The sequence below is a fragment of the Pteropus medius genome, unplaced genomic scaffold (assembly GCF_902729225.1).
Source record: "Pteropus medius unplaced genomic scaffold, Ma_sr-lr_union100, whole genome shotgun sequence".
NCBI lineage: Eukaryota > Metazoa > Chordata > Mammalia > Chiroptera > Pteropodidae > Pteropus > Pteropus medius.
In genome coordinates, this window is record NW_024346150.1 from 4,608,565 (window position 1) to 4,626,307 (window position 17,743).

Consider the following 17,743-nt stretch of genomic DNA (forward strand, 5'->3'; position numbering starts at 1 on the left):
ATGAAACTTCTTTCTGTAAATTGTCAAACTGATTTAAAAGTTCTTTAGGAAGATAAATGCTAAGAATAGCCCAGAAACTTAGAAGGATAAGGAATGTCTTACCCAATTACATAGCAAAATATCCCACAAAGCTATAGTAGTTTAAGCAGTATGACATTGGTACAGTAATAAATTGATTGAGGCAACAGAATATGGGCTCTCTTTTTATAAACTCATGAATGTATAGGAGTATGTCCTATTTCATTGATTCTAAGACATACCTTTTCACATTTTATTTCAAGTTATATGAACTGAAATATATTTTCTTATTTAAGATAATCACACTTGGGGTTTCTATTGCTTGTAACATAAAGCACTGTAATGATAAACTTTTCAACAAAGTCTTATTTTTTTCTTTAGTGATCTAGAGTATGTTTCTGTTCCTTGGAACGAAGATCCTAATTGATTCAACTATAAAAATGACCTTTATGTCAGTGTTGTTAATGGTTATCATTTTGGTGAATTTCGTTGAATATTTTGACTATCCTATGGTTTTTATGTGTATCTCTCCCCTGAACAAAATTGAGGAAATTATCATCATCATTCTAGCTACCTAATAACTTTTGAGTACTTACTGTTCTATGTGATTTACAATAATATCCTCTTTTCAGACATCAACCCTCTAAAGAAGGGATGATTTTTATTCCAGTTCTTCAGGTGAGAAAACTCGACACTATTTATATCCTTAATTTGTGTTTTCCTATACTAATTTCTTGCAAACGTTGAGTTTCAATGAGTACATAATATCCTCTTTTATAAAGTTATGACTGTTACTTTATAAATCCCTTTCATTGAACATATATGTAATTTCCAAGTTTTTGCTATTATAAATAATACCATAATGAACATGATTGTACATGATTTTTTATCCATATCTATTTTTCTTAGGAGAGATGACAAAAAGTGAGATTATGTATAAAAGTGTCTCACTAAATGGTGCTGGTATTACATTATGAAAGGTTGTTGCCAATTTTATAGATGAAAATGGTTTATCATTCTAATTTGCATTGTTTGGTTTATTAGTGAAGTAAAATGTCATTAACATGCAAGCCAGACTTCAGCTTTCTTCTAATCCACTGCCTTCTGTGTCCACAGGGTCAATCTCTGGTTTTATTCATCACGAGACTGGCCTCAGGACTAGTATATCTTTAAGTTCCTGTAAACAATCCTCTATCACAAATCTTTGGTTAGCTACATAGACTTCACTGAAGATTTTGCAGGGGATGGGGGGGAGGGGTTTAATTGCTACCTCACAGCATACCGTCTAGAGATCCCCATTAATGATTTCTGTTCTTCCTGGAACTACCTTATCAGCTATCCTCTCCTTCCTCTCTGATTCAGCCTCTCTCCAACACCCTCCCCTTCCTCCATCTTCCTCATCCCTTCTCAAGAGCAGTCACGTAATTCTTCTCCTGGTCTCATATGAGCAACGCTATCTTTTCTGAAGCCTGGGTACCAATTAAATCAAACCCAGGAAGCTTAGCTTTTACCTAGGCATGGACTAGAAAGCATCTTCTCAGCAAAATTGTGTTTCTCCCTACATGGATTTCTCATTCCAGCTAAGAATTTATATTCTTCATGATATTATAGAAAGGCTACAGGCAAAGGACAGATTTTAGGTCAGACTTGTGTCTTAAATAAATCACTATAGAAGTTGTGGAGGCTGGATTTTTAGGGCAAGATTGGAAACATGGGAAAGTCACAGGTTCTTGCCCTACCAGATGGTGGGAGTGCGGGCTGCTCCACTTTGGGGTTCTCCCTGTGCTACCGTTCAATTGCTTCACTTTTGTCTAGCGAGGTAGAGAAGCAGACCCTCCTATTCCTCTCCCATGTCCAACTAGAAGGCCAGTTTCCTCTCTCAGGCTCTACAGATCACTCACATAGCCTCCTTTGACTTAGGAGGGAAACTTCTTACTTGTGAACCCTCTATTCCCCATGCCACAATGCTCAAGACCCCACAACTCTCTCCCTTAGCACCCCAAGTACCTCTTACAAAGCTTTCAAAAAAGAGAGTTGGAGTTGCAGTGGAATTAGTTTTGATCTGCTGTAAATCCTGTGTATGGGGTCAGAGTGGGGGACAAAGACTGGTGTCCAATGACTGGTGAACTTAGTGACCTCTTACTTTAAACTTTGGATTCAAGATGCCAATTTGGGGACAACAGAAAATGTCCCATGCCAGTCCTGCTGGGCATTTGTTGACGTCCTCTGCAAACGTGTGGCCTCCTGAGACCTGCTGCTGAGGCTTCCTGGGAATTGTCAAACCTAAATTGTTACTGTTATTCAAGTTTTAAATTATTTGGATTTAAAAATTTTAAATCTTGTTTAACAAAACTTTTATGCTTCAAGATACATAAATTTTATATTTTTAATATTAACTAAAGCATTGTTATTTTTAATATATTGAAAACATAAAAAAAAAATACTTGTACATGAATGTTCCTAACTGCATTATTTGTATTAGCAGCATAGTGGAGACAAGCCACATGTGCATTAAATGATGAATGGAAAAATAAAATGTATATCCATACAATGGAATATCATAAAAAAAGAATAGAAAGTACTAATACATGATACATGAATGAACCTGGAAAACATTGTTCAGCAAAAGAAGCCAGATAAAAGGCCACAAATTGTATGATTCCATGGACACAAAATACCAAGAACTGGTACGTCCATAGTGACAGAAAGCTGATTGTTGGTTGACAGGGGTGGGAGGCGAGAATAAGAGTGACTGCTAACTGGTAAAGGGATTTCCTTCTAGGGTGCTGAAAATGTTAGAATCAGACAGAGGTGATGGTCACACAATCTTGTGAATGTCTAAAATACTACTGAATTGTACACTTTAAAAAGGTTCATTTTACGTTATGTGAACTTTGCGTCAATAAAAATGAACTGAATTGGTAGCTAAAATATTCAAACGCAATGTGACTCTTTCTCATATTCATTTACAAACCTCTAGAGAGATCCTTCGGCTCAGTACTCTGAGAGGAGTTCCCGGGTGTTGGCTCATTAGTGACTCTGGGAGCCCGGCCTCCAGGGTGTTCAGGCGCTAAGCTTCCAGGCGGCGGGGCGGGGTTTGACTGGTCACGGCGGGTATGGGGCGGGGCTTAACGCCAAGGGGCGTGGCTTGGGCGGTCGGACTCCCAGGCGGGAGCCGGCGCGTTGGCGCAGGGCTTTGCCGGTTGCCGGGAGAACCCGTGACAACAAAAGGCGCGGACAGCAGCGGCGGCGGCGGCGTGGCGGAGTTTAGCGGAGGAGTCCTGCGCTGCGCCCGCCGCCGGAGACTGGGTTTTTCTTTAGCGGGTCAGTGCGCGGAGGGACGGAGGGCGGGGCCGGGTGCGGGGCAGCGTCCAGCCGCTCTCTGGTTTGCTGCGCCCCCGGCCAGCCGTTGGGAGTAGGGGTCGCCGGCGGGAGAGGGTAGCTCCGCCGCGGGGTGGGCTTGGGAGAGGGGTTGGGGCTCCGGCGAAGCTGACGGGGGCGCCGGACGGGCGCTGGTACCCCCGCCCAGCGTTCGGGGCAAGTTGGGTGCCTCTTGCGCGAGAAGGGCCGGGGGAATAGGGACACGTGTAAATGCGGATTAGAGCTCTATTGAGTCGGATGCTGTGTATTTCTCGTGTTCGTACTTCCAACTGCGGGATCTGGAGTGGAATGGGAAGGCCCACTCTCTTTGGGGGTTTCGTTTTGACGCAGGCCGCCTTTTTTCCATTGCGGATGTTGAAACTTGGGTGTATTCTAAGCGCGGTAGAAGTCCGGTAACCCCCTCCCTTAGAGGCAGTCGATAATTGATAAAGAATGAGTGCCCAAATTCTTTCTTTAAAACACCTTTCAAATAACACTTACCGACCCCTTCAAGTTTTTAAATCTTTGGTGTTTTTTCCTCTTCGTATCTTCTCCATTTAGTTCTTTATGTATTTGGAGCCTTGTCTGAGATCCCTGTGCGATTTACTATCCATTTACTGGGAAATTTCATATGAAAATATTAGGGAGCCACAATTTTTAGATAACTGCAACTTCCGAAAAACCAAGGGTACAGGATGGCAACGATATTGGGAAAGACTTATTTCTGATTAATGACATGGCAACAGTAATCAAATATTTCTCTTACCTTTGTTAAGATTTCAAAATTTTGTTGAGTATGCCTAAATATTACCAGCTAGTCACATCTCACCTTTCTTTAAGTTTAATGATGGCATAATACATATGCTTCTTATGACTGTAATTGATCAGAATCTGAAGAAGCATGTGCTTTGCATTTTTAAAAAAACAAATTCTTGTAAGTTATTTGAAAGCCATATATTTATGGGCCCTTATCATTTTTCAATGATTAGGATAGGTGAATTTCGATTGCCTTTGTAGCCAAATTGTTTGTAGATACTCCTATTATAAAAACTGAGAAAATGAAAATATCCCAATTACATTTAGCACCTTTTATTAGCAATTCTGTTGGAAGTAGTTAGGCTTGGCTTAACATAGGCCATGACTTGTTTTAAAGTGATGGCATAAAAAGAATAATCTGTGTGATAAAAACTTCAAGTGTAGGTGTTTAGAGACATTTGGAAGAACCAACTCATACAGCATCCCTGCAGTTTCTTTGGGAAAGTTTCCAGTACCAAATGATGGTAGAGCCCTTTAGGATCCAAGAAAAGATTTATCATACATATGAGTATTTATTTTTTCAGTGCTGAATTTCATTAGAATGATTAAAACTGCCAAGATTAGATGCATCTCTTTGGCTGTTAAAGATAGTTTGTTAACTCTGTTTTGGGATTTTACAGCCCAAGGGAACTGTATTTTTTTTTTTTTTTTACTCTCAGTGGGTTCTCAATAGAGTGATGTAAATGTTTTTTTGTTTTTGTGATCCTTTTCAGACTATCCACTCACAAAATTATAAATGCACAGTACTAATGCAGAGTTTTTTAAAGGCTAGTGAATATTAAATATACCTTAATTAACATTTACATAGCAAGTAGTGCTGAAAATGTCACTTGAGTTCATTAGTTAGCTAGGTTACTTAATGATAGTGTTCAAGACTGGCCTTCTCCAGAGAGTCCAGCCCCACCCCAAACTGATTATTTTTCATCATCTGCACTTAAATATTATCATTGATTACTTGTTACATATTAAAAATCTCTTATATGGTGTAAGCTTTATCCTACCAACACTATGAACAATGTGTGCAAGTTTTTGTGCAAACATGTTTTCTTTTCTGTTGGGTATATACCTAGAAGTGGAGTTGCTGGGTCAAATGATAACTCTTTTTAACTTTTTGAAGAACTGTCAGACCATTTTACAAAGCAACTGCATCATTTTACATTCCTATCAAGAGTGTATAAGATCTCTACATTCTTTTTTTAAAAAATTTTTTATAGTGACATTGGTTAACGAAATCCAGTAAGTTTCAGGTGCACAATTTAACAGTAAGGCATATATATAGTGCATTGTGTGTTCACCTCCCAAGATCTCTACATTCTTGCCAACACTTAACTAAGATCTGTCTTTTTGATTATATCCGAGTTAGTGGAAGTGAAATGGTATCCCGTTGTGGTTTTGATTGCAATTACCTGATAGCTAATGATGTTGAGGATCTTTACCTGTGCTTTTTGGCCATTTTTATATCTTCTTTGAAGAACCATCTTTTCAGAGCCTTTGCCCGTTTTAAAATTGGGTTGTCTTTTTGCTATTGAGTTGGAATAGTTCTTTATATATTCTAGATACAAATCCTTATTAGATACATGATTTGAAAATATTTTCTCCCATTCAATGATTGTCTTTTCATTTCCTTGATGGTGTCCTTTGAGGCACAAAACTTTTAAATTTGATTAAGTGCATTTTTTAAATTTTCCCGCTTACTGCTTTTGCTTTCGGTGTCATATCTGAAAAACCATTGCAAATCCAAGATTAGGGAGACTTACCCCTATGTTTTCTTTAAAGAATTTTGTAATTACATTTAGGTCTATGAACCATTTCGAATTAATTTTTGTGTATGTGAGGTAGGAGTTCAATGTCATGTGGATATCCAGTTATCCCATGATCAGTTGTTGATAAGACTTTTCCCCATTGAATTGTCCTGGCACACTTGTTAAAAATCAATTGCCTTTAAATTTGAGGGTTTATTTCTGGATTCTCAATTCTTTTTCATTGATCTTTAAGTCTTATGCCAATACCACTCTGTCTTGATTATTGTTTCTTGGTTTTAAAATTGTGGAAGTGTGTCTTCCAACTTTGTTTTTTTTTCAATAAATATTGTTTTGGCTCTTCTGTGCCCATAAAATTCCATATGAATTTTAGAATCAGCTCGTCGATTTGCAAATAAGTCAGCTGGGATTTTAATAAAAGTTGTGTTGAATCTGTAGCTCAATTTGGAAATATTGCCATCTTAACAATGTTAAGTCTTCCACTCCATGAACGTGAGATGATTTTCATTTATTTAGATCTTTACTTTCAACAATATTTTGTAGTTTCCAAAATATAAGTTTTATACATATTTTATTAAATTTATTCTTTAGCATTTTTTTATGCTATTATAACTGGAATTTCTTAATTTATTTTTCAAGATATTATTGTAGCTGCCAATTTAATTTTTTAAATTAAAAAAATTTTAAATTATAGTTGGCATACTCAATTTATTTTTAGTGTATTAAATCCACCAGAGATCTTCAGAAATAAGGACAACATAATTTAAGAGCAGAAAGGCAGTTTTTCTGTTTTGATTATTTTTGAATAAAAAATTTATATTGACTTATAGAAATCCTTAAAACTGTTTCATAGATTTATTTCTAATATTTGTGGCAAAGAGATGTTATTTTTTCAATACATGGCTATAAATTCTAGTACAAACTTTTGTTTTTAACATGTATACAATTACCCAATTATTTCCTTGTCTTAATTTTCCAACTTCTCAGTTATTCAATGTTTAGATTAATGAGATGGGAAACATTACCATTACAGAAAGAATGGCATAGTGGAATCACATGTACTTATCATTTAGCTTCATTTACCAACTCATGGTACCCTAGATTATTTTGCAGCAAATCCGAACATTTTATCTATAAATTATAGATGTACTTTTACAATACAGATTTACTTTTTTGTAACTGTCTTATATTGGAACAGAACTTGCCCTAAATGACTTTGCTTTGGAAGTTGAATTAGTTTATTAGGACGGAAGAGTCAATAATTAAATTTTATTTTTATTTTGATATACAGGAGTTAAGATCTTACGTAAAATGGATGTTTCTCGCACTAGATACTGAATATTAAGTAGAAAATCTATTTATTAAAATCTAAGCCGCCATGGAAGAAATACCAGTAAAAGTTGCTGTAAGAATTAGACCTCTGCTGTGCAAAGAAGTTCTTCATAATCATCAAGTTTGTGTGAGAGTTATTCCAAACACCCAGCAAATTATTATTGGGAGAGATAGAATCTTTACTTTCGATTTTGTTTTTGGCAAAAATTCCACTCAAGATGAAGTTTATAATATGTGCATAAAGCCACTAGTGTTGTCACTCATTGAGGGCTATAATGCAACTGTTTTTGCCTACGGTCAAACTGGATCTGGGAAGACATATACCATTGGAGGAGGCCATGTTGGTAAGATTCCCATACTCTTTAACTTTTATTTGTGATACTAGAGAGAAGCCAAAACATGATAATACCTGACATAATAGGTGCTCAGCATGTTGAGTGCATGAAATATTGAATAGGATAATCAGATGTGTTCATAAGATTTTCATCTTTGAAATATTTGTTTTTAAATATTGAAGTTTCATTAATTTAATTTATGATTATATTTGCTTGAGGAAAGTATTTTAAGACTGTTCAGTATATGCAGATTTATATTTTAAATATTGAATACTTTAGGATATAATTTCTTCTGCTTGTAATTTTGGTTTGGAAAAGGTGGAGTTATTAGATATCCTTTAGAGCTAGAAGGAAACTTGAAAATCATTTCTCTTTATTTGTAAGTGAGGAGCTTCAGCCATAGAGCGATGAAGGGCTTGTTAGGTGGCTAGTAACAGCTCAAACTGAAAGGCAGGTCCTCTCTTGAGACTGTTTACTGTATTGATATTTTTCTACTAAAAGCAAACTTGAATGTTGTGCATATACATCACTGTCTAAAATTATCATTAGTATTCCCTATATGTGTAATGGCTTTCAATATTTTTTCTGCTATCATACTTCTCAAATGTAGGAATGGGAGAGTGGAGGGTGGCTGTGTGGTTTGAGAAAGCCCTCATTCCAAAGATTAAATGGAAAGACCTTAAGTGCCCAATACCACCACCCTCCCCAATTTCTTATAATCACTGTTATACAGGATTAGGAGATTAAAGATACTAGAGTTTTTAGGGTCTCACAATAAAATGAATTTCAGTTTTTCTATTGTTAGCTGTGGTTTTTCCTTAGGATTGTAGCCTTTTTTTTTTTTTTTAAATTAGCTAATGTTTTATAATCTTAAAGACTCAGTATGTGCTTTTATACTAATAGAAGTAAATATTTCAGATATTGGTGGCAATTACGGCTGTATTGTTTTTTATTGAGTCCATGAGTACAATTTTAAGTCTTTAAGGGAAAAGGTTATTAAAGTTATTTATTGTCCTAAAATATTTTAACTGCTCTAAGATATGCTATACCAGAAGAAATAGATCACCATTAGGAACAGTTTTTGATGTTTTTTTCCCTAGGTTTTTTTTTTTTAATTAATTTTCATGTGAAAAACAGTTGCAGAGTGATGCTTAAGAAATTAAACATGAAAGCTCCTTTCATCACCAGGAAATAGAAGTTTGATGTATACCATTCTGGAGTCCTCTAGACATTTTCTACACATATATAGTTTTTGTCCTTTTTGTTTTATTTTTTGTTTAATGAGATATACCTGTGGTTCTGTAACTTTTTTCTTGCATTTAGTAATATAAAATACCACTTCATTTCTTGCCATTTGAGTCATAGAATTTCACCTCATTTTGGGGGTTGTATATTATTTCATAGTTTGAGTGTGTTGTGGTTCATCCATTCCAGTATTAATGGACATTTAAGTTGTTTCTGATTTTTACTATTATAAAAAAGTTGCAGTGCATATCTTTATACTTTTAACTCTGCATCCATGTGTTAGTATTTCTATAGAATGGATTCCTAGAAATGGATTTGTTGAGTTAAAGGGTATGCACATTTAAAATGTGGATAGATACTGACAGATTACCCTCCAAAAAAGGCTTGTACCAGTTTATATTCCCACCACCAATATATGAAAGCCATTTGTTCATATCCTTATCACTTACTGAGTATTATAAATTCAAAGTATTTTTTTGCCATCTGATAGGTGAAAAATTGTGCTGTGTTGTTTGAAGTTACATTTCTTGGTATATTAGTGAAATTAGTGAGCATTTTCAATTTCTCAGCAATTTTGGGTCAGTTGTCTGTTGTTTAATCATTGGCCATGCAAGTAATGTTGGTATTTTCCCCCTAAATAATTTATTGAGCATTTGCAGTATCTAGGGTGATATGCTAGGCACCGTAGCAGAATGAAAAATCTTATTTTTCAATATTATGCTTATTTAAACCAATATTTATTTTCCTGCTTTTCAAAACCTTGGACTCACTGACTTTTACCAGGCATAATCTTCTCTAAAAACTTTTATTCCTGTACTCTTTATATAACATATCATAGAAATGATGACTGTTGAGGTATAAAATTTTATAAGTTCTCTCACTGAAATAATTTATTTCAGGAATATAACCCTAACATTGAAATGTGGTTTTTAGGTTACCGAAATTTATATTGGAGCATTCTTATAAATATTATTTGAAATTCAGCTTTTTGATCTTTTGAAGTTTTGTGCTTTTTGTTATCTGGAGAAATGATCAGCTGTATATTCTGGCTAGTTTAGAATGCTTATATGTACTATAGTTTATAGATATTGCTATTGGCTAGTTCCTGGAAACCCTCTAAAAGGAATCTTCACTTTCTCTCTTACATTGGAAAACCTACAGCTTCCTTTACTTGCCACACGATGGCAGTATTGCATCTCAAATTAGGTGAAAGGCAACCCAGCTTAATAGCGGTTCAGATTTTCAGATTGATAGTTGCCAAAAATCTAAACATTGGTAATCTTCAACTTGGAAGGAAATTGTTTTTAAGATTCATTTGTAAGTCAGCATTTTGTAGCTTGGAATATATTTTTAATGGATCAATGCGAAAAATGGTGGGCAGGTTTCTAAATTGGTCTACAGAAACTTAACCTTAAATCCCAATTCTTTCACTTATTTTAAATTTTATCTTGTACCTTTTTTTTTTTTACTATTTTTAAAGCTGTGGCAAAAATATATATAACATGAAATTTGCTATTTTAACCATTTACTTATTGCCATAAAATACATAAAATGAAATTTACCTTTTTAACCATTTTTAAGAGTGTAGTTCTCTGACATTACATTCAGTATTTTGCAACCGGCACCACTGTTTTCCATCACCCCAAATAGAAGCTTTGTATACATTAAGAAGTAACTCCTCCTCCCCCATCCCCTGGTACCTTCTAATTTACTTTCTTGTTTTATGAATTTTCTTCTAGATATTTTATAGAAGTGAATCATACAATATTTGACCTCCTATGTCTGGATTCTTTCACTTACCTTAATGTCTCGAAGGGCATCCTCCTTGTAGCATGTATCAGAACTTCATTCCTTTTTATGACCGAATAATATTCCGTTGTATCTATGTGTCACCATTCCTCTGTTGATGGACACTTGAGTTGTTTCCTTTTTTTGGCTATTGTGAATGATGCTGCTATGGACATTGGTGTATAAGTATCTGAGTCCCTCGTACATATTTTTGTTCATAATGTTATTGTACTGATCTGTGTTCTGGGTTGTGGAAGTGATAGAGGAGAAGAGGCAGTGATGGAGGAGAAGAGGTATATAGAGTCTTCAGAATCTACTTTTCCCCATGACCTCATCCAGTCTCATGACATTAAATACCATCTATATGTAACTGACTTGTAATTTTTCTTTTATCTCCAGTCCTGACTCCTGTCTTGAACTCTGGACTCATATATCCAACTGCCTATTCAGTTTTTCCAATTGGGTGCCAAAACATCTCGATTGGATAGTAACAGACATCTCAAGCTTAATTGGTCAAAGAAATGAACTTCTGCCATTTTCCTCTCAAACCAGCTACTCTTCCCCATATCAGCTGATGGCAACTCCAGTGGCTCAAGACAAAATTTTGGAGTCATCCTTGACTCATCGCTTTCTCTCACATTCCAGTCTGTCAGGGAATCTAAGTGGCACTCCCTTCAACATAAATCCAGAATCTGGTCACTTCTCACCCTTTCCTTGTTACCATCCTGCTATGAGCCACCATTATGTATATCTCCCAACCCTCTCGACTCTCAGATTACTGCATTGTCCTTCTAAGTCTCTCTACATCCACCCCTCCCCTTGTGTGGTATAATGCAAAACACAGTAGCCAGAGTGGTCATAAATCTCAAGTTACCGCTCTCCAGTGGCTCTCATCTCACTCAGAATAAAACCTAAAGTCTACTGTGATCTACAAGGACTTAAATGCTCTAGTTTCTGTCACCTCTCTGACCTCATTCCCTGTCACTCCCTTTGCTCTCTGCTTCAGCCTTACTGGCCTCCTTGTTGATGGATCACACCAGTTTAGCACCTTTGTACTGCCGTTCTCTCTGCCTGGGCACTCTTCCCTCAGTTACCCACATGGCTCTTTCAAGTCTTTGTTCAAATGTCAGCTTCTCAGTGATGCCCATCTTGACTTTCCTACTTAAACTTGCAAGCAACTGCCACTGAAATACACTTACATTTCCAGTCCCCCTACCCTGCTGATTTTTTAAAATCTGGGTATACCTATCACTTTTAATATACCATTTAATTCACTTATTATTATTATTATTATTATTATTATTATTATTATTTGCCATTGTCTTCTTCCCTCAGCACAGTCCTGCAAGGGCACATTTTTTTTCTTCTGTTTTGTTCATTAATGGTTCTCAGGGTCCTAGAATACTGCCTGTTGTTGAATGAATGAATGAATGAATGAATTTTGAGTAAGGGCATGACTGTGAAAACCTTTACCTATGAATTTCATAGTTATGGTTTAAAAATTATAGAGAATTGTAAGAAAATAAATTTATTGATTGTAAATTTTATGCTGTTCTTTTATTTTAAGTTTCATATGTGTTTTTTCTTTCTAAATTTTCAGCCTCAGTTGCGGAAGGTCAAAAGGGTATTATTCCTAGAGCTATCCAAGAAATATTTCAAAACATCTCTGAAAACCTTAGCATTGACTTTACAATAAAAGTGTCTTATATAGAAGTATATAAAGAAGACTTAAGAGATCTTTTAGAATTGGAGACATCTATGAAGGACCTTCACATACGAGAAGATGAAAAAGGAAACACAGGTAAAGTAACCTACTTAATTGATAGCCTTCTTTAGCAAATAGATATGATTTAATTCAGTTTCTGGATACATTCCAGAGAATCTTTAAAAACAGACATAGAAACAAAATGAATTTGTTTTTACTTTAAAATTGAATAGCTTATTGATTACCAATATCAGTTAAGTCACTCAGGTAAAAAGTAGAAGTTCAACTGGTCGATAAGATGAAATTATTGTTATAATTCAAGATAGTACTTATTTTCTGTAAATCACCCCCTCTCCCCACCAGGCTGACCTTAAGTGAGACTGTGAGATAGTCTAAATTAGTTTTTCTACTTTTTTTTTTTCTCCGTCCCAATTACCCCTAGGTTGGGGATAGCTTCTCCCTTTGGTGTTCGTCCAGGTTGATCCAAAACTGTCCTTTTTTCTTTGATTTTCGTTCCAGCACACCTGTTGCTTCCTTTTTTTTTTTTTTTTACTGTAGAAAGTTTATGTGTTTGCTGCTCCATTTTGACATTTACCTGTCCTGTATTGTACTCTCAAGGTTTGACTTTCTGTGCTAGCAACCATTAATCTCATTAAATATCCATTTGTTTGGAAACGGGAGAAGGTTAGAAGGGCTGGGTCAAAATGCAAGTATTTTAAAGAGTAGCACTCTGCTTTTCTGATTTGAAAGGTAATACGTTCAACATAGAACATGTTGAAAACATAGAAAAATATGAGGAAGAAAGTTAAAGATCTTCTTTAATCCCAAAACCCATAAGTAGCAACTTCTCTTTTTGGCGTGTTTCCTTCCAGATTTCTTTTTCTGTGCACATATAATTTTTTAAAAAATATATACTTGTGACCCCACATATAGTATTACATCTTATTTTTTCACTTAATATTTATATTGTGAGCATTTTCACATGTCATTAAATATTTTTCAAACTTATGACTCTTCATGGTCATGTGGTAATTTATCTTCTGAATGTATAATGGTAATTTAACTAGTATTTCGTTCCATTGTTGGACATTTAGGCAGTTTCCATATTTTCACTATTATTAATAACGATGACTGTTTTTAGGATGTCTTCCTCTCCTAGAAAATACGTTTAATAGAACCTTCCAAGAGAGAAAGGATCCTGCCAGAGGAGTGACTCCCTGGGGGACTTTCCTAGCAGTCAGAAAGAGTAATGGCTGTCGTCATTCAAACAGTAGCCTGCAGGGGGCAGTAAAGCTTGCCTCCTTATAAGCCCCGCCCTGGCAGCTCTGGAATTCCTGGAGGTTTGAAGAAATTGTTTTTGTCTCGTCTTTTAGAAAGAAAGTGTACATAATAGTTTATGGAATTATTAGATAATTCAGTACAGTTTATTTTTTTTCTGGACAGAATTTAGAATAACGTTTTCAGCTTCTGTATCTTAGGAAATATAATTATTGAGTGTTTTTATCTTTTTTTAAAAGTTACAAAAATAATACATGTTTATTGTAAAACAGTCTCACAATTAAGATGTATACACTGTCACTCCTGATAAACTCAATGATCAAAATATTCTATGGCTGATACCAGTCCTGCAAAAATTTTGGCAAGATGTAACAAATTGTCTTAAGACAAATTGCCATGTATCTTACAAAATGTCCCACTCACAACCAAAATACATTTATTTGACATATTTATTTAGTTCCTTTGTTTGAAGCAGTAGTTGGTACCCAACCTGGATGCGGCACAATTAGCATCATCTTTGAAGCTTTTAAAAAAATATTAGTTTCTGGGATCCACTTTTCAGAGAATCTGATGAATTAGTCTTGGATGTGCCCTGGGCATTGGTACTTTTTTTTTTTATAAAACTCCCAGGTGATCTGCAGCTGGGTTCGAGAACCATAGATAGTACTAAGTTATAGCCTAACGTTAGGAAAATTTTATGAAAGCTATACTATGATTTACAGTTACGTTGTTATATTTTATAATTGCTGATATTTTAGTACTGTCTGTAATATGGGTACTTTAGAACTTTACGTGAATCAGGTTGTTAAAAAGTGTCATGGAAATAATGTAAGCAAAATGATTATTTTTCAAAGAAACAGTGGCATGACAGGATCAGATTAAAAAGAAAGTATAAAAATGTAATTTGAGCACATATCAGGAGGCTTTAGTGCTCTTATTCAAATCCCAAATCCACTTACTCCTTTTTGAAATGTTTTTGGAAATAGACAAATAATGTAGGTAGTAGTAAGCTTAGGTTATGTTTTGGTTCTTATTCTGGTTTTGAAATAGAAACTTTTTTTGCTTGTTTCGAATTGCCATCTCATTTGTTTATCTTACACTCTGATATTAATGTAGGGCATACCTGATTTAAAAATGAATAACCAATTTTATACTGAAATTTTCACTTGTCATTGATTGTGACTTCACAATTCCAAAACCTTAAACGTAAGGGTAGCCTGAATGTAGTAGCAAAACTCCAAGGAAATTAATTTTTAAAAATTAATCTACTACTGACTAATTCTTTTGAGTTATATATTTAATTTATTATCATTTAATCTATTAGACTCTACTAATCAAATACTGTAATAAAGAGTTTTTATTTTATCAGCTATTTTAAAGAATTGAGTATGATATATGACTCCAAAGAAACCAGATTAATTGAAAAGTATATACAGTATTAAATCTTTTTGAATTTAAACATCAAAAGGAGTGCTGTCTCTTAAAATAGTTCCTTTGAGAGATTATATAAAATTATTTAATGTTGCTGTTGTTACTGTTGTTTGAAATACTATTGATTTTTTTTTTAAGTGGCTGTCTTAGCTGGGCTATCTAGGAAATGATAACTGTTGGGTGGTTACCTTAACTATACCAGATTCTGATTAAAACTTGATTTAAAAACTTGCTGTTTTAAGTGATTGTTGGGGCCAAGGAGTGCCAGGTGGAGAGTGCAGATGAAGTGATGAGCTTCTTGGAGATGGGGAATGCAGCCAGGCATACAGGTACCACCCAAATGAACGAACACTCCAGTAGGTCACATGCAATTTTTACAATCAGCATTTGTCAAGTTGAGAAAAATACAGAGACAGTTGAAGATGGATCATGGTGTTCCCATCGACGTATTGTCTCAAAGTTCCACTTTGTAGATTTGGCTGGATCAGAAAGAGTAACCAAAACGGGTAACACTGGTGAACGGTTCAAAGAATCCATTCAAATCAATAGTGGGTTGCTGGCTTTAGGAAACGTAATAAGTGCTCTTGGGGACCCACGCAGGAAGAGTTCACATATTCCGTATAGGGATGCTAAAATTACCCGACTACTTAAAGATTCCCTGGGAGGCAGTGCCAAGACTGTCATGATCACTTGTGTCAGCCCATCCTCCTCGGATTTTGACGAATCTTTAAATTCTCTCAAGTACGCCAACAGAGCACGCAACATCAGAAACAAACCCACCTTAAACTTCAGCCCGGAGTCAGATCGGATGGACGAAATGGAATTTGAGATTAAGTTGCTTCGAGAGGCTTTGCAAAGCCAGCAGGCTAGTAGTATCAGCCAAAGCAGCCAGATCCATCGAGAGGGGACTCCTGATAAAAATAAGATCCATTGTCTTGAGGAGCAAGTAGCTCAGCTCCAAGGAGAATGTCTGGGTTACCAAAACTGTATCGAGGAAGCCTTCACCTTCCTGGTGGAGTTAAAAGATGCTGTCAGACTAAATCAGAAGCAGCAACACAAACTGCAAGAGTGGCTTAATATGACCCAGGAGGTCAGGAAGGCCATTCTCACTTCGTTCAGAGGAAGCCGGGGCATGGGAAATTTGGAAGAAGGACCACAGCGTAGCACAGTTCTCCACCTGAAACGAGAGCTGAAGAAATGCCAGGTACTTAGACACTGTTTTTATAAGTAACTTGTTTAAGGGCTAAATTTATTTGGGCAAGTGAGAGTCATTTTGGAACTCCAGAAGTTTTTAAAAAGGTTATGTGTAAAATCTCATTTGCCTTTACTCTTTTTCTTTCTCCTTTTTCCAGTTGCTTTTTCCTCATAATTGATACCTTTCTTGGCTCCTCTTTTCTGCAACATGTATTTTAATTTGTTATATTTACTAAGTGGAATCTTGTGGACCTGGTTGTTAAATTTAGAGGATGAAAAGAAATACAATTTCAGAAACAAAATTAAATTATGCTTTATTGAGTTTTCATCCTTCTGTGGTCCGTGATTCTTGGAGGAAAAAAAATACTTCATCCTTTGAGTTTGAAGTATTGATTTTTTTAAACAAATCATCATATTTGATAATATGTAAGAAAATAAGTATGTACATGTGTACATATTTCATATACAGCTATTGAGTTCATAGTTACATTTCCTCACTTTTCATTCAAAAAACATTTATCAAGTGAAGATTATATGTCATGGGAGAAATAGTGGAGGGCAATACATACCTAGTTCTACTTATGTGGCATTTACAATTTGGTGGGCAAATAGATGTTCCACCAATTTTTTAAAATAGGAAAACATAGCTAAAAATAGAAAAATAATTAAAAACATAGTTGTCTAATTAGAAATCTTTACTCGATACCTTTTTATATGTAGTAGAGAAAAGCCAATTGTTTTATTCTCTGTTATAGCGGTTCTTGAACTTTTTGTTTGCAGGTGTCTTAAAATTGAGTTTCTCAATTGTATCTATTGATATTTACCATATTAAAATTAAAATAAAAATTTAAACTATTTGTTTAAAACAGTGATAATCCAATTATATGGTAATACACAGTAAACATTTTTTTTCATGAAAAACATTTTTCAAAACAAAAAAATTTAATGAGTGGAAATGTTTTATATTTTTGCAAATCTCTTTTTAACATCTGGTTTAATAGAATACAGGTGGATTTTCATATCTGCTTCAGCATTCATTTTGTTACAGTATGTTTTAGTTGAAGTATATGAAGAAAATCCAGCCTCATATAGATTTGTAGTTGGAAAGGAGGACTATTTTAATGCCTTTTTCAGATAATTGTGGATATTCTTTAAAATTATATCAAAACTCAACAAGTAGATATTTCCTAAAGGTTACTTGCAAGTATTGTTACATCAAGGTGTATACATTAAAATTCATTGGTTCCTATTTTGTACTTGAATGAAATTTTTATCCACACATGATTTAGAATCATTATATATTAGACATTTGGAAAACATTTGTTTTACTAAGGTATGCAACTCTTTTAGATGTTGACATAGTTCATTACACAGTATCAAAAAATCACATCCATTAGTATCACTACTGATCTCACCATCAAAATCTTTAAGTTTTGGAAACTGTCACACTCAGAGTAGCAGAAATGTTTTCCAAAATTCTA

General features: G+C 35.0%; 1 protein-coding gene across 4 annotated transcripts in view; it reads left to right on the plus strand.

Annotated features, from left to right (window-relative positions):
* Nucleotides 1-3,170: 3,170 nt before the first annotated feature.
* KIF27 (kinesin family member 27) overlaps nt 3,171-17,743 on the plus strand; it is a 68,343-nt gene continuing 53,770 nt past the window's right edge. Inside the window, exons 1-4 of one of the 4 annotated variants that reach the window (XM_039875666.1) lie at nt 3,171-3,342; nt 7,246-7,630; nt 12,255-12,455; nt 15,311-16,272. In XM_039875666.1, coding sequence (XP_039731600.1) covers nt 7,333-7,630; nt 12,255-12,455; nt 15,311-16,272 — 1,461 coding nt within the window. In that variant the 5' untranslated portion in view covers nt 3,171-3,342; nt 7,246-7,332. The remainder of the gene's footprint in view (nt 3,343-7,245; nt 7,631-12,254; nt 12,456-15,310; nt 16,273-17,743) is intronic. The other 3 variants (XM_039875665.1, XM_039875668.1, XM_039875669.1) reach the window with 3 other exon arrangements.